Source organism: Filicampus tigris, chromosome 21, assembly GCF_054856515.1.
Source record: "Filicampus tigris isolate MCC_2025a chromosome 21, RoL_Ftig_1.0, whole genome shotgun sequence".
Taxonomy (NCBI): Eukaryota; Metazoa; Chordata; class Actinopteri; order Syngnathiformes; family Syngnathidae; genus Filicampus; species Filicampus tigris.
In genome coordinates, this window is record NC_141237.1 from 9,603,938 (window position 1) to 9,626,300 (window position 22,363).

At 42.1% G+C, this 22,363-nt stretch overlaps 1 protein-coding gene across 2 annotated transcripts in view; it reads right to left on the reverse strand.

The window, feature by feature from the left end:
• Positions 1 to 12,568: 12,568 nt before the first annotated feature.
• The window catches only part of znf438 (zinc finger protein 438), a 32,192-nt gene continuing 22,397 nt past the window's right edge, over positions 12,569 to 22,363 (reverse strand). For both annotated transcript variants that reach the window (XM_086021603.1, XM_086021604.1), the window contains exons 4-5: positions 14,878 to 16,656; positions 12,569 to 14,086 (exon numbers count right to left, since the gene is read on the reverse strand). In XM_086021603.1, coding sequence (XP_085877729.1) covers positions 13,507 to 14,086; positions 14,878 to 16,628 — 2,331 coding nt within the window. In that variant the 5' untranslated portion in view covers positions 16,629 to 16,656 and the 3' untranslated portion in view covers positions 12,569 to 13,506. The remainder of the gene's footprint in view (positions 14,087 to 14,877; positions 16,657 to 22,363) is intronic.

The window sequence follows — 22,363 nt, forward strand, 5'->3', positions numbered from 1 at the left end:
GCCCACAGCGCCGAGGCTGTCAGGACAGAGTGCAATGGCCGAGAGAGCCCAGAACATTACAATTCACATTATCTCGCAACAATAGGCTATTTGCTGCTCGTTGCGGTCCAGAGAGGCTCATCAGGAGCTGCCAAGCTTCGGGAAAGGGAGAGCTCGGAATCTTCATGAGGTGGATGATGGGGTGGGTGGTTTTAGAGTGGGTGGAAGCTGAACTAAGCCGACTGTTAATGTGAGCAGGAAGAGCCATCAGGTTTATTTCAGATTTAAAGCAAAACGTAGTTGAGCTCGTGCAAAATTGCAAGGAAGGCTTGGAGGAGCTCTGTGCAAAAGAACCCAACAGAGTTTTTTCTCAAACGCGTTTGCCTTTGCACCCCACCTCTAGCCATAAGTCAGTTGAGACAGGCCCCAGATAACACTCATTTTAGTGTATGTACCAGTTTACAATAATTCGGAATATGTCATTGTAAAGTGTCTTGCATATATTCTTAGGGGATAGAGGCTAAGCCCCGTCACGAATAGTAAAATAGTAATTGACCCCCCTAAAAAAAGTTATATAATTGTCTATAGATATCACAACATGGTGGCAAAGCACTACTTTTCTATTAAGATGAGATCAACATAGTTCCATAGCACCAAAATGCCACTAAATCTGTCATGGTTGCGGGATAGAGGACACAAATGCAAAGAAGCACTGAAGAAAATATTTATTAACAAAAACGAGCACAAACAAATCTTGAAAAGTCCAAAACTCAAAGCAGCAAAGAAACACTAGAGAACCGAAACACAACTAAAGGAGAAACAAAGAACATGACAGAGACAACGATCTGACACAGACAGAACAAAAGCTAGGAACTTAAATACAAGCATACTGACAAGACAACGAGAAACACCTGGACGAGACGCACAAGGTAGGAGGGAGCTGATTGGCTAACACAAGGGGGTGGAATGCAGACAGGTGGACACAATAACCATTGACGAGACAGACAAATGCTGAAAATACAAAAATAAAAACAAAATAAAAACAAACATAACCAAAGCAATAGTTTTATATCAGATAGGGCTTTGGCCGCAGCACAGCATATAGGTGAGTTTACGGCAATTAATAAAGTAACGTGCAATCCAGTCCAAAATATTTGTTTTTTAGAAACACTCCAAATAGAAATGATTACCGTCATAAAATGTTCATTAACTGCACAGGCGAGGTGCATTTGACTCGTTAGCAACTGTTGATATATTATGCATATTATAGAAAATGTACTTTCTATTGTTTGTACAGAAAAACATTGAGTCTCTGAAGTGCCTGCCCACCCATGAAGTGTGAAATTAAACAACCAAGCAAATCTTGAGTTATCTACCCATTTCTGACAATCATTGATGATTTGGCCATGTGCCGCATACACGCGCGGTGTATAAACCGCTGCCTCTGTGAGTTAAAATGCTAATATTGTCTTTAAAGAAACCTCACTTATTTCTCCACACTTTATTCCACTGCAGAATATTGTGCATTGATGCTAACCGAGTTTGTTAGCCCACTATTGCGCCCGAACATATTTGACGAGGGAAGGTAATTGTTTATTTATTCACGAGCATGATTGCTATTGCCCGTATTGTACATCTGCTAGCAAGGCTGTACTTCCCTGACCTGTTGATTTAGATGCTACAAGTATTGCAATCATTTTCTGGCCGGTTGAAGTATAATTAGTAACGCTTTGATGACATAAACAACACGGAGAGCGGCTCACCTTGCAGCCCGTCAGAACCTTCCAGATATCGAGCCAAGTACTTCACTCACTCACACATCTCTGGAAATACCTTTTCACTGAGTGCCCCCTCCCCCCCCCCCCCTTTTTTTTTTTTTTTGCTTCGTGTTGCGTAACCGCTCTTGTGTTGTATTATTGAAACGTTTGGCTCCGATTAGAGCCGCAGATGAAACGGCTAAATGCTAATGTGTGATTTCCCGTGGGGCCGCCCGGCTTCATGAGCTGCAGGTGTTTGTCGGGGGGGGGGGGGGGCTTTTAAGGCACATTGATTCCAATTACAGCCGCCATTGTTTGGATTTCGCGTTACTCGTCGGGCAGGTGGTCCAGGTTTGCATCAGAAATCCTTCAAACGTATCGACCCCCCCCACCCCCACCCCGCATCCCAACCTGCTGTCAGCCCGCGAAGTGCAGTTGAAATCAGTCGTCTGTTAAATAAGAGCACGGTTGGGTGTAGCAGAAAACCTCTGCCCTAGCCAATAACATGCTTTTGATTATCTTCACGTACGCTGAAAAAAGCTGACTGTGAACCTAAAATAGTGCTTGCTCGATGTAACCCTGTTAACAAAGGTAACGAGTCTTTGTTTTAAGTGGTTAAATGTGGGTTTTTGTGCTCACAGGTAGCAGAGGCAACCGCTTTACAGGCTGCTTTTGTATTTTGGAAGGAAACGGAAAGGAAGAAAAAAAAGAAGCCGGGTTAGAAGAAAGACGAGAAGTAAAGGAATGAAATAAAGGACAAAAAGGAAGGCCAGAAGGGAAGAATGGAAAAGGGAAGTTAGAAAGGAAGTAATGATGGAAAACAGGAAATGGGGTGGTTAGCATGTTTGCCGCACAGTTCTAGGTCTTGGTTTCCAATCCTGGTTTGGGAAGTAAGAAAGGAAGGACAAGAGGGCATGTCCGAAGGGAAGAAAATCAAGGAAAGAGAAAATACAAAAAGACGGAGTGAAAGGATGTCTATGGTCATTACAATATATTTTTACTTTGATTTATGTAAACTTTGGGCAAATGCAATACTTTAGATTGGGATCGATCCAAAATTCAATGTTGGAACAGAGTCATAAATATAATTTGGACAAACTAACACATTTAGCTCAAACAAATTAGAGTATTACTCACTATACATGTTTGCACAGCTTCAACCAAGAGGGAGTGCAGGCAGCTTGCAGCCAGGGGCGGAGCCATGGGTGGGCCTGGGTGTGCACAGGCCCACCCAGATTGACAGACTGCCCACCCAGTGAGATTCATGAGAAAAAAAAAATATTAAAATGATCTTTGAATTTGTGTTTCATTGTGTTTTTTTTATTTGATTGAATATCAAGAATGGCATAATTGTGGTTGCCCAAGAAAAATCTGAACTTCATATTATTCAGTTTGTCATTTTATTTGAATATACCATGTGTCGGGATGGGAGGATTGTGCTCAGCGAGAGAAATATTCAGGCCCACCCTGATTTTTCCAGGCCCACCCATTAGCCACGTTCTGGCTCCGCCCCTGCTTGCAGCTGTAAGATTTTCTCTAAGTAGTGAGGGTCCATAGGTGAGCTAATCTCTTGAGTGTACTGGCCACTCCTCTTTTAACCCCCCTTCCTCATCTCAGCCCTTTAAGAGACGGCACCGCATTTTTATCCTGCTGTGCTGAGCATGCAAAAGTGCCTTCCGGGTTTCCTTCTCTTCTCCCTCATTTACTCCCCCCCCCCCCCTCCTATAGTACATCACTGCAGATTTATCACCTCACACTGTATTTTTTTTTTCCCGAAAGCATGCAAAAGGAGTGGAATTATTCCTGGATCCTGACAGGGGAGCCTCGGGGTGGTGGGGACGGGCTTTGGAGAAAGGCGGGGCAAGGTGAAGGAGGTGCGCGCGGTAAGGAAGGAAGGGGTCTGAAAAAAAAAAAAAAAAGATGTGACTCATGTAAATGCTGCCGAGGAGAAGAGGGAGGGCAGAGGGGGATGAGTATAATTGATTCTGACGACCCAAGTCAGATGGCGTTCTTCCCAGGGGGAGACGGTGAGTGGATCCCAGCCAGAGTCACCGTTACGGAGGGGGGGCGGGGGGTTGGCGGGGATAAACGGAATGAGGTAGGATGGAGGTGTGGAGAACATCCCACTCCTATATTAAAGTAGGAACTGTGCGTTTACATGGCAACAACGTAGTAAAAATGAGAACATTGGAGAAAAGGGCCGTATGGTGTCTACCTTGCTCCGGTCTGAGTATTTCGATTAATTGAAGACTAGGAATTGTAAGTGTGAATGGTTGTTTATAAAAAAATAAAAAATAAAAAAAAAATCCAAACACATGCAGGTCACCATTGTGGACACAGGTTGTATACTAAAGTTGAAGTAAAATGTATGCAATATTTTTAGAAAATGTTCTTAGTGACTGACTATGGACTATGGGGGACCGGGGTTCAAGACGTGGTCAGGGTAAAAAGGTCAAATCCAGTTGGGTCCCTAGGAAATACCCTGGACACCATATGTCCATTCCCGGTCACCACACGGACGCACTATCCGGGGTGGAAGGTGGTATCCAAGTGACCGCTTCAAAGCGGCCAACTTGACATCATCCGCAAGTGGAGATCTTGCAGTTCCTTATAAATGTACTTTGCACGCACCCATCTCCATGAACTCCAGCAAGTCCGTTATGCACTGACCTTTATGACTTTAAAGGGAGTGATGGGAGCCGGTTCAATTGGTTGGGAAATATGCCGGCTGTGTTCACACCCATAATGGCGCAAACGCCCATTTCTACCTGCGCGTATCTACAAAAATACCAAGAAAACTCCACCCAGACCACACTTTGCGCTAGACTTGCAAAGGGCATGAAAATAGGGCCCTTGGTCTTTGCAACATATGTGCACGTGGAAAAATCGTTGAAAATGTCTTTAGAAACAAAACCATTTGATTATTTTTTTTCACAAGTCAGACGGACAAAAACAAAGGAAATGGCAAAAATAACGGTAACGACGACAAGTATGTCTCCTACATACGCATGCAAAAAGGCAAACACATTTCTATGCAGAAAAACACTCCTCCTCTTATTACCCACGCACCCACGACTCCTTGGAGCCAGACTGTGTAACTGAATTAGCGATTCAGATGGCTTCTTACTTGCAAACCTTGTTAGCTTTTGCGCTACAGCAAACACAGACATCCTTGTTGTGAGTTGTGTCTAGAACTATTGTATTGATGAGGGCTATTAGCCGCGCGCGTGTGAATATACGTGCTCCCCGTGCGGAGAGCGCGCTCGCCCTTCCAGCAGGCCTGATTCATTAACCTCATGTAGGAGACAACTCAGTGAATGTAGGTTAGTGCTCATTAATTCCCCAAAGGCAAAGTGTCGGCATTAGCATCCGGTTATCTCGCCATATTCCCCCGAGCTGAGATGACTCCGGAAAGATGCTCTCCGTCTCATTTAAAGCATTGTTGGACACACACGTGCAAATGGTGACCCCACACATGTAGAATCGGAGATGTGACCCAAACAGGAAAAGTAATGGGGGGGGAAAATGTCAACAAAGATTTTTTTTTAATCTTTTTTTTTTTTTTTTTTTTTTGGTCAAGATTCTCAATTGACGTTTTGGAACTAAAGACAAAAGATGACAGAATAAATCCATAAATCGTGTGCATGATTACGAGTTTGTACATGAAGTGGATAGCGGACTTTGAGTCATATGAGAAGAGAGGGGAAGATTGGAACAGATGGTAGGAGTTCCCCTGGGCGAATGGCGCCTGCCCCACTGAGCACTGGGAGCTCTTGACCATCTGGACGGAAAGGCAACGAGCAGCATCCCAGAGAGGATTCCCCGCTAAGCGACATGGAAAAGGAGAGAGGGGGCAGGCCCATTTGGAGCAATGGCACCAACTTTGTGTCCATGAGCCATGTGAGAATTGGGTGGCGAGTGGCCTTAGGAGCGGGCTGGGGGCATGTCCGACCACATCCAGTAGTAGGCGCTCTTCCTCTAGATGCATTTGTCCATTTTCTATACCAGGGAAGGGCAACTTCAATGCAAGGGGGCGGAGCACAATTTTTCATCATCATAGGACCACAAACTTCCTAACCAGATGTATGACAAAAATGCCATTTTAAATATGGATAAAATATGTGCATACTTAATATATATCATTTTGATAATACATTTTTTAAAGCATGTATAAAAGATCCAATATCTAAACCCAACAGCAAAGAGTTTGAAGCAAACAACAAAATAAACACATGTATCAATAAAATACATACAATAATAAAAAGGATAAACAACGTTTTTTTTTTTCCTAGTGGAAAGGGCTCTCTTGCGCAAAAATTACCGTTCAAGGATGGCACAAAACTGCTGAACGAGAAACCAACATTACGTTGCAAGAATTCATTTTGTACTTTTTTTTTTTCACAAAAATCAACTCACTCAATTTTTTTTTTTACATTGTCCTTGTCCTTCATTTCCCTCCAAATGCGCAAAAAAAATTTAGGCCTACTCACTTTGTAGTATAGGGCAATTTAAGACTTGTCAGTGCAGCAAAGACATGCCTGCCGACTAGTGGTGATTGGTGATATTACAACGTAAAACTACAATATTCATTGTTCTGCACTCAATATTTTTCAGTATTTTGCATTTTTTTTCCCCCATTTCCCTCCGTTTCTTGGGTAGAAACCACATATCGAATGTTTATCCGCGTAAACCTAAGAATGTTTTAGGTTTGTAAACAAAAAAGTGACGTTGCCAGCAGGCTGCTCTATACACTCGGCTAAACCTCCTTCGAGTTGACGATAAGACACATTGCAGCACAGCTTTCCTGGTTTGGAGCCCACCTAAGTGGGTGGCGCCCAACTATTTTTAACAGGTGCCATACACACACACACACACACACAAAAATATTGCGTGATCCAATCATCGGCCTTGGCAATCTCATGCTGGGTTACAGATGGAAATGAAACGGCAACCATATCTCCATTCAAAGAGTTCAACCTGACGTCTCACGCACGCACGCACGCATGCTGAGCATTTCTTGAATCTCAGCTGTTGAGCAGGGGAGAGCAAAAAAAAGCCGCAGTTCTGAAGCATGCGCGATGGAAGGAAATCGCAATAATATTCTGTAAGCTGTCCATCAACTCATGTAGTGTAAGCACTTGCTGGAATGCATGGAGCCAAGCTTGGCAGGAATACAAATCAAAAGCATATTTCTGGTTTTGGCTTTGGGAAGTGTGCAGTCATCTCTCATGCTCTTCAGGAAGCTTTAAATGGATCCAGACTGGAAGTGGAGTCGGGGCGATGGTATGTTTAGTTAAGGTAGATGATTTTGACCAGACAGGTTGTTTCTTTTATCTTTCTATCATGGTACTTTTACATGAGGTGTCTATGAATATATAAACATGGAATACATGAAGAAAAGAATCAGGGAGCTTCTGTTTTGTGCCTGGTTTTTGAGTTGTTTTTATAAGCCCTTAAAGCGGAAGTCAACGCAAACGTTTTTTTTCTCAAGAATATGTTCTATGTAAGCCCGCTAGTTGAAACAGGGCATTCTAATAAATATTGCGTTTGTGGAATGAGTGATAATATCCTCGTTTTTAGCCATCTCCGGGGCCGGCCATTTTGTCTTCTGTCGACTGAAAATTTGCTCTCAACGACCAATCACGGCTCAGATTCAGAAAACATGTCAGCCGGGATTGGTCGTTGTGAGCAGTTGTGACGTCATTTTCAGTCGACAGAAGACAAAATGGCCGCCCCCAGAGATGGCTAAAAACGAGTGCATTTTGCTGCTTATATTCCACAAACGCAAAATGAATCAGAATGCCGTGTTTCGACTAGCGGGCCTGCTGGGAACATATTCTTGAAATAAATATGTTTGGGTTGACTTCCACTTTAAATATTGATTTAAAAAAAATTTTTTTTTAGCAATTCCAAAAAAACACGCAAACATTTTTAGCCATTTGTACTAATTCAACCATAACCAAGCTGCTGCAGCACAGCCATAATAAAATCTACTGCTCATACTTGACAGTCTTAATTATGAGAGACACAGACAAATTCATTGAGATGCTGTGTTGAGACACGAATAACTTTTCTTTTCGTGACTTGTTTGGTGAATTTAAGCGGCCCGATTGTCTGCATGCTGTTGCAAAATGAGAATAATATCGTTTGGCACTTACATTCGTTAGCTCCAGGTTCACTCGTCTTGGCATGAAACGCGTGAATACAGGTGTTAGTATTTAGAGGAATTATAAACTGCGCATTCTTAGCACGACCTGTGAAGGAACAGGACAGGACGCGTTAGTTTTGCATGCAACCGTCTTGTAGACCAGTTTGTTGGTAGCTGACTGGATTATCTCTTAAGTGATACCTTAATTTAACTCATTCACTGCCATTGACAGATTTACTTGTCTTTTCGCAGTCCATCCATTCAAACCCAAGAATTTACATTTTTTCCCCAATTTTTTGCCGAACATTAAGGTAAAAGAGGGTCTGAAAATGTCTGGCAGTGAATGAGTTTTAAGAGTGACCCATTTTAGGAGGTTTCACAATGACTTGCCAGTGAGCCAAAATTCACATCCAGAGCTCACATAAAAAACTAACCAGCAATTTTCAGTCTTCCCCAACATTGTGCACCGTTATACATTTTTACAGGACAATTTAGCGCTGGGATAGGCTGCTGCTAACCTGCGACCCTAATGAGGACACAGCTTGTGTTTTAGGCCTTTGGTTTGGGAACCGTGCCAGCTTGTCTTCCTGAGGTGTCTGCCCCTCCACTCCATTTGGCGCTCCAGCGGATCGATGACTTTCTCCAGCCGCCCGTCATCAATTATTCACCTGATCAGCCCGGCTGCTCATTAGATGACTAATCTCTGAGGGCCGAAGGGAGACGGGACACTTTGAAACCTGAGGCCAAGACGGAGGCAGCAGGGGAAAGGAAGGTCGGCTCACGTGTCCATATTGGGAAAGACGCACGCGGGGAGGGAGCGCCCCTAAATATGTGCCTACCGTTTTGTACATGTAGGTCCTGACATGTAGGCGCTTTATAAATCTTTCATGTAACCTTAGAATCGCTTTGATGAATGTGCGCACATATCACCGACGCGCCGCATGTGCCGACAGAATCGTCACGCGTGTTAGCGCATCAAGACAGACGGGCAACCGGCGGTGGCGAGCGAGTGAAGAGGAGTGGAGCTCATGTTCAACAAAACACTGCATGTTGCGCTCACGTTACACCGCCGCCTAAGATGTTCTCAACGGGCAGCGCATCACATTTTTATGCGCCTATAAATCTTCGGCCATTTCTCTCCGGTGATGCCAACTTTACTTTTTTCGGCTCTTGGTGCACATTGTTTGCGATTTTCGAAAACCATTGACTACCGCTGACCTGAAGTGAAATCATGACAAAAACTTGTGTTTGGGGTTGAATTGTCCGGTATACCCCCAAAATGTTTTGGCTATACATCATTTAAGCCATCCAGCCCATTTTAAAAATGCTCTACTTTGGTCAAATATCATTTCATTATTTATTAGTGGTGCCATTGGAGAAAGCAAATACTTTTGGAGGCCTACAAATGACGTCACGGCAAAAACTCCGACATATCTGTGATAAAAAAACAAATAAATAGCCTGCGTCCGAGGCCAACTCACAAAGCGTGCAGAAGCAGAAACCACACAAAGAATCGGACCCGAAGAAAGAAAAAAAGAAAGCTTCAGTTCTTCGTTCTCACTGATCACGAAGTAGAGGGGGAAGACTTTGATCAGACGGGTCCCTCTGAGATCCACGCGGAGGTGAGAGCGCTTGTGTGACGGCTGTGCAGCGCGTTGACTCTGATTAAAGAGAAATATGCATCAATCTATAGCGCACTTCTTTTCATCTGTGCCTGCCACGTGGAACTGATGTTTGCACCTTCGGCGACTGAAGCAGCACCTGAAGTCGCTCATTTATAGAACCTTTTGAGTCTTTGCAAAGCAGAGGGAAATAAAAGAGAATAAGGGCACGGTTGAGGAGGTTTGCTCTTTTTGACGAGCCGCAGAAACCCTGCCAAAGGTGCCCTTTGACCTGTGACACAGGATCATGTGCTTCCAAAACAATTAGAGCCAAAGACCTGCATTCTACACGGCTGTGGCAAGGCTCCAGCTTCCGTTCGTTTCGACTTATTTTCCTCTCAGCTGTCTTTCGGGACTTGAAAAAGAGTGGAGTTTCATGTCGCTTGAGAACAAGAAGACAAAGCAGGCATCGGCCTCATCTATTAAATATGAAGCAATCAAAAGGAATACTACAATACTATTGTTCAAATGCTCTGCTTGGAGCCTGATAACCTCGCATTCCTCTGAACGTCTTCTCGACTGCATTTATCTCTGTAAAAGACAGACTCGCCAAACTAAGGAGCTGCTGATAGATACAGTGGGACCTCTGGAGGTGCAAGACTATCCCTGTCCAAGACAATCATTGACCTCTAATTTGGTTGGCCTTCAAGACAATTTAGAGCATCATTAAAAAGAAAAAGGTTCTTGTCACTTTTTTAGACTGTTTTCCCACCTGTGAATTGTGCAAACAAAGTCAAATTCAAAGGGTTAAAAGATAAAAACTTCATGGAGTGATGTTAGCAAATTAAAAAAAAAAAAAAATGTCCATGAACAAGCGGAAAGGGTAAAATCGAACAAGGCCCGAGGGCTACACGTAGCACACTATACGGGTTTCTCGAGTGAGAACAGCTTCCGTTACCATGACGACTTGGGGTGCAGGTAGGGGATGGCTACTTGTTGAGTGCTGGGTTTGAAAAGCAAGTGCTAAAACTGCAAATCGTACACAATCCCCCATAATAGATGGAAATTTCACTTACACAGGCAGCACTTCATCACCAACACACATCGCCAAACCCATTTGTGATGTCGCAGTCTGCCAAAAGCTGAACGAACGCCTTGCTCAAATGTCACACAACAAATTTACTTGGAAGTCAAATTTCCATAATGCGTCCACCCTCGTGTCTTTCATGTGAGACACAAAATGGATCGTTACATTTGACCTCAGTCATCTGGTGTCATATTTAAAATCCATAATTTGAGCTATGGATATGAATACCTTGATGCTATCTATTGAAAACTGAGCTTGAAATATATCCATACCTATGTAACCTTTCTGACTCTGCCATTTTATGTTGTTTAAAATCTATAAGGTTATTTCTCTAACAAGAAAAGTTTATACTTATAAGTCGTAATTGAAAAGGGGTAAAAAAAAAAAAAAAAGCACTTAAAACCAAACACCATTACCAGCAAAACAATCCACACAGACCTCCACTAACAAATTAAAAATATACGCGGTACGTGATTAAATGAGTCGAGTGATGTCAACTGTCTCGGCAAAAAATGTTTTTTTTATTTTCATTAACAATTGTTTCTCAGGGTACACAAAACAAACACAAACACTTGAAGCCTTTTCTTTTTTTAAAATGCATTTTCTTTTGGATGTTACTCGATAACTGATTCCCCACCCAAAGTTGTTTTCAATTCAATAAGTAACCCTCAACCTTACCGCTTCCTTGGTGTTGAGGCTTGAGGGAAGGAAAAAATAAGACACACACACACACACACAGGCATTCAATTATCACTAGTGCACTGCTGTTTAGCCAATTCCAAGTTTAGTGGCAAACTGACGGCAACTTATTGTTCTGTTGTGACCAACAGAGCAGAAGATAATCTAAATATATTTGCAAATATATGTATACTGTATTTATAATTCTCACAATATATCTATAGAACTATTATATATATATATTTATATATATATGTATACTGTCACAATGATTTCTGAAACATTTAGGTACATTCATTTGACCCCGTCATTTTTTTTTTTTTTAATGAAAACAAATTGTAACTGTAGAATCTCCCAACCAAGAAATTTGAATCAAACAAACGTCTCAGTGACACCTCATTTAACAGAAGCATACTAAAAGACCTCTGCAACAATCTAGTATAAAATAGCATATTTTTCTGGACAACAGTACATAAACTCTACAGAGAGAGAGAGAGAGAGAGTCGATAGATTTCCTCAGGTGCATACGTGAGCTGGCAACAACATTAACTAGCTAAAACATGTCAGTGGTTAAAAGCTTCAACACAGATGTACAATCACTTATGTGAATAGAACCTTGGCATATCACAGAATACACAAATAGGCAATCGACTAGTAGAGAAATCTTGGCCACCGAACTGAAGCCACATAACATATGGAGTACTTTTATTTAGTCTTTTAAAGGCCACAAGGCAGTCACAAGAGTGCTGGTCAGGTGTGTAGTTGGGTTCAATTTGGCAGCGGACCCTATGAAGGAGTATTAGAACAACACAATGGAAAAAAAAATATATCATATCAATATGTGGTTTGAATTACCAAAATAAATGAGAATTAAGGAAAACGTCTAAACATTGAGGGAATCAAGTCACTATTTCACTAAAAGTTCTAATAGTCAAAATTAGGAAACAATGTGGGGAATAAAGTTGTAATGAGGGGAAAACAGAATAGTAGCTGGAATATCATATGTTAAAAATCTTGCTAAGTTTAAGTACTTGCAATACAAGTTAAAAAAAAATGAACTCAAACATATTTTTTTCAAAAAAATGTTCTATGCAAGCCCACTAGTTGATACAAGGCATTCTGATAAATATTGCGTTTGTGGAATATTAGTTAATCCACCCGTTTTTTTAGCCATCTCGGGGGGCGGCCATTTTGCCTTCTGTCAACTGAAAATGACATCACAGTTGCTCAGGTAACGACCAATCACGGCTGACCTTTTTTCTGAAGCTGAGCCGCGATTGGTCGTTACCTGAGCCCTGAATAGTTGTGATGTCATTTTCAGTCGACAGAAATGACAAAATGGCCGCCCCCTGAGATGGCTAAAAAACGGTGGATTTTGCTGCTTAACACATATTGCACAAACTGAATATTAATCAGAATACCGCGTTCCAACCAGTGGGCCTGCTGGGAACATATTTTTGAAAAAAATACATTTGGGTTGATTTCCGCTTTAAGTGACTGTGCAAACGTTTGTTTCTGATCAAGATGTCCACTAATCTGATGCGGTAGGAATTTAGACTATTTAAAATTTCAACTGAATCCAGTGTTGCCCAAATACTCCTACATACTGTATGCCCTAAAACACTGCCTTTCATGCTATTATTTTTCATTACAGTAACAATATGTGGCTTTACCTGTATGACTCTTGGGCCAATAGATTAAATGGTCTTCCAGTGTAGATAGTCTCTTAGCTAAACTACTTACACCCCTCAGTTGATACAAAAGACAACAAAAATACAACTGAACACTTCCCATTGAGGGTGTAACACCATGCAAATGATTTCGGGTTGATTTTGCAATATTGTCAATGCACAGAAAAAAAACTAAATAAAAGTCCCATTTTCCTGACGAAACCCACAGAATAACCTTTGACCCATTGTGGAAGAAGGTGCTGTTGTGTGACTACATGGAACAGTGTTGATGGATGCAGACGTCCCAAAACTACATTCATGGCTACCACTACAATTTATAGGAATATAGAGATTTGCATGTGATATGTATACAGTTTTACTGTATTTAAATAAACATTAAATTAAAAAAAACAAAAAAAAACAGCGCAACATAAACTGAACAAGACCACCGTTTATAAATGTGGAATCTTGAACGATGGAAGAAGTTGTGAAACATGAGAAACACTAAATCCCTGCCTTGCTAAAAAAGTTACAACCGTGTGAATATGATGACAAATTCCAGTAAATGGGCTCCATGTTGGGCGGGCTAATGTGGACTTGGAACAGGAGTGTCCGGACCCCCGTCGGCCTCGCCGTCTTCCAGGCCTGAGTAGGAGCTCAGGGCAGCCCACAGTAAACTGGGTTGCTCACAGTGGTGGTAACCCCTCCAGTGCTCCAAAACCTCTTCTTTAGTTTTCCACGCCTTGCTGCAAAGTACACAGTTAAAGGCGGAACCTGCTGCAAGTACCCCAAGGCATCCGACGGACGTCGGGACAGTCTCGCTTTCATCCCCTGCACATCCACGGTGGTGGAACACGATGTGCCTCTTGAGTTTAGCAAAAGACAAGAATTTCTCATCGCAGTCGCCACACTTGACGAGGTTGCGCTTCTTGTTGAGCTGCCTCCAGTAGTGCGCGGCACGTTTTATTAGTTTTTCCTCAACATGAAGACCTCCTGGTGAGGATTGCCCCCCCTGAAGTTGGATCAGGACCTCCTCCCCGTGAACATACACTAGGTGCATCTTCATGTCAGCGAAACTGGGCGTGACCACTTGGCAGCGGGCACATTTAATCTGCAGCTCCACAGATTCTTCGGGCTCCTGTTCATCTAATGTTTCTGAGTTGTCCCTGTTGGCACACAATTAGGAAAAATATGATCAATATTGACACACACATACACATAATTGTGACTTCTGTGTGTGTGCGTGTGTGTGTGTGTACAAAAAAATATAAAAAATAGAATATTAGTGCTGTCAAGAGATTAATTTTTGGAAATTGCAAACTATACCTTAATTGATTGCGATTAATCGTATTTTTCAACTACAATTATTTTATGAAGCTTGGAACAGATCTTGGAATTAATGTTAGGGGAAAAGAAGGTACATTTCGATTCAAAGACTGCTAAGACTGTTCTAATAGCTTTCTTTGATCCTTGAATACGATTATTTTCCTCTAAAATACAACTATTGAAGATACACCAAAGACGTACAACTAATATGGTATTTGAATTTAGCTTTGCAAAGCGCGCAAGTTATTATGAGCCGCCGAGCAACATTTTAAAGCGAAACTACGTAAAAGTCCGTCTTTGAGACAGTGACTCTACTCTAAATTTGGCTGCAAAGTGAGCAGAGGTCAGCTGCCGCAAGAAGTAAATAAAAATGAGTTAAAAAAATGTTTTAACGCTTTATAAAATTCAAATTCATCTCCGTAGGTAATGCTTTTAACTTTGACAGCCTTGGTAATTACTCAAACAGGATTGGAATGAATGGCATTTCCTTGCATTCCAATGGCGAAAGATGATTTAAGATACAAGTGTTTTGAGATACCAGGAGTCAGGGAATTAATTAAAAACTCCTCTCTCAAGGCACCAGTGTATATTGTTCAGAGAACTTGATAAAATGATACAAGAACTGCCTTACCCCTCAACAGCCACGTCCTCCTCATGACGTTTAATGGACGGCTCCACTGTAAGCAAGACCTTGTGCACCTCTCGCAGATGACTGAAATACACGCCCACATATCCAAAGGCCTTTTTGCAGAACTCACAGCTCAGTGACCGACGAGATCGAGCCTCAGAATGGTGAAGCTTCATATGGGTGCTCAGGCTGCCCGAATGCGCGTACGCTTTGCGGCACACCGGGCAGACATACGGTCGACTGTTGCTGTGACTGCTCATGTGGCTCTGGAGGTGATGCTTGAACTGAAAGAAGCGGCTGCAGGTGGGGCAACGATGGATAGAGCGGTTGGCGACCAAAATTCTGGAATGAGATGTAGCGCTCAAATGGAGAGCAACGGGGGGATGTTGTGGAGGACAATCTAGGTCCTTTGTTGCGGTAGGTGTGGGGAGCTGATGATTCGGTACAAGCTCCGGTTCTTGACCATCTGAAGTACTGGCAGGCAAGCTGAGAAGCTGGGGAAGTGCCTCCATCACAAACAGTGGCTTGGGCTGAATGCTACGGTACTTCTTTGAAATGTGAACTTCTTTTTCCTTGGTACCTGAAAGGACAATTGATGACTTTTCAGGGACCCTTCTACGAAAAAAGGACAATGACCTCTTCTTTCGGGCCTCATATGCTAAGATGTCTTCCATTGTCTTTCTCTTTCTGCCTCTTTTCTTTCCCGGCAGCTTTTGAAGGTTACCCAACACCGGGATGAGTGGGTTCTTATTCGGAGTCTGATTAGATGAGTTTGGCACCTGGCTGCTACCCCGAGCTTGAGATGTTTCGTGGATCAAGGAGGCAGGATCTTTGGGGCTCATGGGACCTGATTGGTTTAAGCAATCCTTCTTATCTTGGGACAAATTGAGCTTGGCGGCTGGAATGAGTGTGGTCTTCATTTTAGAGTAGGGTAGGATGGGCAGTTTACCCTTAGGAGGGGAAGGAATAATCTGCACTGCCTTACTGAAGATGGCTGGAGAGATAACAGCGATGCTGTTTGGAGGTTGAGCTGATGCAGGCTTAGATTGGCACATCCTCATCACAGTAGCGCTTTGCTCCAGGGATTTGCCCGGTGACGTTTTGAGAGCAGAAGGTGGGCATAGATTTTGAATAGCGCCTGTCATGGCAGATTGTTCAGCTTTATCTGGGGCTTGTTCTAATTGGGTCCCCGGGTACAGAACAGCATTGTCTGGTAAAAGGGCAGGGACAGAGATTTCAGAACAGGCTGGGTCTATAAAAATGACCTGCTCCGACGGTTCCGCCTTTGGCTTTTGATTTTGAGTGACCGTGCACTCCTCTTTCGTTTCCTTAATAGACGACGACGTGTTGCTCACCGGCTTTTTTGCCGCAGCAACTGCAGAGACAGTTTTCAGCCGTAGAGCTATTGGTGTTGATCTCACCTTATCTGTGGTTCCTGCTCTCCTCACAGGCTTGTATCTGGGTATGGGCAGCTTGAGATTCTTTTGGATGGACTGGGTTTGTTGAGGTTGTTGTTGCTGTGTTGTCTGAGAGGCGACAGGAGGGGGCAGTGCCACCAGAGAGAATGTACCATCCTGACCAGCTATTTGCATCAGTGCATAGTTTTGGGTAGGCACAACGATGGATTTAGGGGTGGAGCCACCATTAGCTTCAGGGAGGGCAGGGGGAGGTTGGCAAGCTAGAACTGCAGAGGATGGGGAAGGCACAATGACTGGGGCCTTGGGGGCGATGCTGCGGAACTGAAGGCTCTTCATTTGAATGGCTGGATTCACTGGAAACCAGCTGAAAGTCAGGACAAAATAGTTGTTTTAGATATTATTTGGAACCAAACTTTCCAAAAACTGCAGATAACAGACTTTCAGCATTACAGCTGCATTCTTTGGCTGGTTGACAAACTAACATTCTTGAAATATCTCTTTTGGGAATCATTTTTATGACCAATTGGTCGACAATTTAATTTCATGGAGTGCAACTCAAATAGGATAATCAAATATAAGACAAAAGTAGTGTGACAAGCTGTCTGGTTACCCACATCGCTTTGGTCATACATAGCAGTTGTCCCCCGAGGCTAAGGACAGAATACCCTCTTTGATTTGAACTCAGCGTGTAGTCATAGTTCCTGCTGGGCCATTGCAGTGAATTCCTTGTGTCACCCCCCAACTCACTTCCTGGAAAGTACAGCTACTAGAGCCTGATGGCTCTAATAGGGGTCCACAAATAGGGTCCACCCCTCCTCTCTCGATACTAAAAAACAATTCATGGCTCTCAAATCTTTGTCTGGATGGTATCTTATCAACCTTTGTTCTAAAGTAAGATTTTATGGTTATCATATATGACTTCTATTTTTAAACTATATTTCATGGCTGTGTTGAGAAGTGATAAAATACTGATGAATTCTAACGCTTAAAACAATCTTTTACGATCCTAATATACTCAATCTAAGCACCTACAGTAAAAGCTAAATTAAGACAGTATTCCCATAAATCAATACCACATCACCAAAGCTTAATACACGACATTGATTTCCATAGAAGCATTTAGAAGAGCCATTATTCCAAATCCGCACTCTAATACCATGGCATAGAAAGCATTCTGGAGGTATCACAAAAACAAGCAACGATACAAGAAAGAACTACGGCGAGATAACATCTTTTTCAAGAAGAGGCAGTAATAAGAAACAGCAAAAGGCATCCAGTTAAAGAGCTGCAAGTGTTTTTTGTGCAAAGAATATACCTGACCACATGACAGCCCCATAAAACTGGAGGTATTTCTTCTCTATATACAGTAGACAACTGATAGTATTTTGATTGTTACTGTGGCTGAACACTGAGTGGAATAAAACCAAGAGTTGCTTGGTCTTTGGGGCAATTTATGTGGCCGTAGATTTGAATCTGTTGGAGGAAATTCATTCCACCATGTGAAAGTTTCGAGTAAGACCTGATGTTGAAGAGAATGGTGTGCATTACTGGCTGCAAAAATTAAGAGTTGGCCTGAATCTGAATCACCTTTATTAGCCAAGTTACTGTCAATGACGACTTGGCAGCAGAGTCATTCAACAAATACAAGGTTGAATATGAAACATCATAAATAGTTAGCTATGACAGACATCTGATTACTGTACCAAGTGGAAATTGCAATTAGAAATGTTACATCACTATGCATGCGGTAACATAAGCCTTGACCAGTACTTATTGAGGAAAGTGTAATAGAAAGAGAATTAGAAGCGAGTCTGGTGCTTTCAGATGATGAAAACCACAGCCAAGTAATAGAACTGAAGGGGTCTTAAAAATCTATGTTTAGTGTCAAAACAAAACAAAAAAATAAAACTGACCAAGCACCTGATATGTTTCAAAATTTAATTGTGAGGGTTGCATGTTGGCTACTATCAGAAAACCTTCATAAGAAGCCATTTTTAAAGCTAATTATCTAAAATGCGGTCCAAAGTTAAATAAAATGAGCGCACAATAGCCATCAGACAGACTGTGTGGTTTTGCAGTCTCCTGTTACACCTACAGAAACAGCTGCTGCCAATCCGTCAGTCAAACCACCTTTGACGCAATAAGTGCAGTTTGACATTTTGTCTTGTTTTTCCTCTGGACACACACATCTGTCTCTTTTGACAGTTGAATGAGAGCTGGACGGGGAGATAGTTATGATGGCATGTATATGATCAACACATTTTAGTATTTTATGATATAGTTGTCCATTCGGTTCTTTCTCCCCCCGTGGACTTCTGAAGCTCAAAGTCACAGCTAACTACACTTTCAGTTTTCCACGTTTTTTCCATTTTACTCTTGTCTAAAGCAATCTTCCCTTGCCCAGCTCTAAATTTTATAGCTGGGGTTTATGAGGCGTCCTTTGTGGAATAACACAGCAAAGCATTGGAATATTTGTTTAAATGTGAGGTTTCAAACCTAAAACAAAACCGTGTGGACAAAGAAAGGATCTGACTATTCTCAAAGTCAAAAGTGAGCAGAAGATCGGGGTGGTGTCAACTTGTAAGGCAAAGGTGTCAAACTCCAGGCCTGGGGGCCAACATTTTATGTGGCCCACAAAAGGCAAATATTATGCGTGGGTTTCCTGTATCTTTTAAATTGTCCTCACTTTTAACCACACTGAGATATAAGATATTGCAAGCATTTGTTGTGAAAAACAGTTCAACAAAAGTATTTACTGGCTTCTGATTTCAAAACTAGTTGTCTACCAATTTGTTTTGTATATGTGATACAATAGAGCGTCATCCATTTATATGGGTTCGCAGTCATACCGGCCCTCTAAAGGGCATCATATATACGATGAGGCCTGTGACAAAAATGATTTTGCCACTCCACTTGTAGGGGGATCCAACGTAAACGATTATTGGGCTCTAAATGGCCGATCATGAGAGGAACCACATCCAGGGGTTAAAAGACAAATAGATGTGGAGGTCACAGATTCCACTCAATCTGCCATTGGATTTTAAACGCTATCAGGTTTAATCTGACTGGGGTTAAAGGTCAGGGCTGGGATGATGCAGAAACCCTGTTTTTTTTGGTAGAGAATGCAGGGGACAGAGGAGAAGGGGGAGACAGATTAACAGGTGAAGCCAGAGGGGTGAGAGGTGAGGCACGTATGTTTATGCATGGAAGAGGTCAGGGTTGAATAAGAGGGCAGTGTGCGCAGACCAAGCATGAAGTGAGGATATAAAAAAAAAAAAAATCTTTTGGCTAGCGTGCTCAAACAGAGCTGGGACACATGCAAAAATGGAGCCGCTGCAAGAAAAATAAGATGCCAGACAAAACTGGCTTCAGTTATTGATAATGTCGAGCCAGGTTTAAAGTTGTAGTTAAGCGATGTGGAAAGTGCTGCGTCTTCCAGAGTGCATTTTTTCCAGGAGATATAAAAAGGTCAAAGTGCTTCGAAAAAAAACATTATATACCCAATTCAGCAGAAATCAATAATTTAGTGGAGAAAAAAAATCAGGATGTCATCTCACTAAATGCCCTTGATCCGGAAAACTAATCATCAATTGTTATTTTTAAAATATCTTTAATGGCTTGGGAGAATCTCTGTCACTTGTGAAGACCCGTTTCAACGATCATTGCATCTATTATTATGCTAATACCGAGGAACTATATGAAAATGTACAATAATTGCTACATGACGTTTTGGTGAAACCTTTCAAATTTCAAAATCATATACTGTCCTTTCTGACATGTCTTTTTGTGACTATGATTTTGTTGATTTGGCTTTATACTTGTTAGTTTTATTAAGAAAAGGTTCAATTTGACTTTTTCAAGTGGCAAAATTGACCGGTGTTTGGAAGTGCTCATAATCCTGGGAGCATTCCGAACCAGTTTACTTTTATCTGTTCATCTACTTTGAAGGGTTGACCAGTTTTGGGGACTCATATGTGTCATATTATTATCTTTATTTACTGATTATGGTCTTCTCATTGGAATGTGGTATCACTACACGGCCTTGAAAAAGATTTAGTACTCTTCTCCTGACTCTTACCTCAACCAATAGACCCCTTCGAAGCCTTTTATGGGGACCATGACTTATTACTTGCTCTACCAACTGGAACAGTGAAACCGCTAAAGGTGAACACAATCCATTCTGGTACACTGGTTAAATTGTAACATTTCAACTAACGGTAATTGCTGTAATTGTCAACATTTCAATGACGCTGCAAGCAATACATTGTACTATTAGCACTGCAATGTCCATTTTTTTTATTTTTTAAGATATTCAGTTCAAAATTGCAGGACTGTTACGGCATTCACATTTGAAGGTTTTACCACGTTTGCAGTGCAGAGTTCTTGAATTGTTGGCGCGAACAGTCTACTTGTAAGCACCGGTTTTAACATGATTGTGTAATTGGCTGAAAATGATCTCTTGTGCAACCACACTATTTCAGCCAAAGTATTTTTTCAAGACAAAGTGAGGAAAAGTAGTCTACAATTGGAGTTTTTTTCATAAAATGCTAGCATTTTAGCGTCAAGTTTTACCCAAGTTTTCTTTTCTTTTTGACTGACAGCAGGAAACAAGACATACATACCCTACCCTGTTTTTTTGTTTGTTTGTTTTTTTTTTTTAAACCAAACGTGTATTCTGAGGAGAGGACAGAAGAGAGCATAGATGTGAGGTTTGCTATCTCCCTGGTAGGAGAAAGAAATGCTCATCAGGGGCTCAAAGATAGGGCCTAGAGATGGAGCTGGTCTGGAATGAACTATGTGTCCATGTTTGTGAGCAGGAGGGGTAAAAACACAGCAGAGGCCAAACTCCCCCGGGTTTTGGCGCAGATGAAAGGCCAGGATCTAGGCTAGATAAGAGGGCAGATCATGGGGGGTCGGGGCCAGCCGGCTGTGAGAAGCCATGTCTAGCAGCCATCTTTCACAATCCTCTTCCTACGTACAAACATGCGAGTAAGGTCAATACATGCAAATCTTTTTACCAGTTGTCTTTTTATGTAAAACTGTTCATTTTCATTCCACTCGCGTTTATCTGCGCTAGATTTTTTTTTCCCCTCTATATATGCAAACTGCTCAATCACTTCAGGTGAAAACAGTCTTAAGCTACGTGTAAAACTGCATGTGTGCGCGCGTGTAGGAGAGTTAAGCTCTCGTGTCCGGAGCAAGCGCAGTCATGGGGAAAATGAAATCGGTGTTTGCAGAGGTCCTCGATTCGTCCCATGGCTCATGATGGATGAAACAGCTAGATTTGATAGCATCCAGCTGCTACTTCTATTTTTCCTTTGGACAACAATGAAAGGTGTTGCGCTTTTTCTCTCTCCATCACAGCACCATATGGTATGCGTGGCATGTACAAACAAACACACAACCATATGTCATCCACTGTCACCTGAGCAAATCAATGCACGGGAGAAATCCATTCCAATTAGGACCATGCCGATTTAGCCTGCATGTGGATGAAATGAATCGATATTGAGACACCACCGCTAACTCGCTATTCCTCATACGGCATCCCTTAAACTGGCTTGAATGGACTCAACTGTGCCTTTTTTTTTTTGCTACATACAAATACATCTGTTCACATTCATCTGTAAAAAAAAAAAAAAAAGAAGCTAATTAACGGTATGTATACATATGTGGATGTTGGTCAAAATCTGTACCCTACCTAAATACAAAAAGGTGCCTATTGACGTCAGGATGCCTAACAACCAGTGACCTTTGACTCACTCTTCAGCAAACTGTATTTCATCCACAGGAAATGTAATCATAACATGTGTTCACAGTTCACCCAAATGAGCATATTTACAAGCTTACACACAATTGATGGCAAAATGATCTGGAGGTGAGTGGCATCAATGTGGAGTGAAGGTGACAGCAGTGTGTCCAATAGAGCATGTCTCGAAATGCGTGTTTGTGGTCTCAAGTGTTTACACCCTATACCTCCCCAGGCAGCCAGACTGTCTTAGTCATCCAGACTTTGCAACGCAAAACCTTTACCTGACCTTTCCTTACGCGGTGACATTTGGACCCATTCG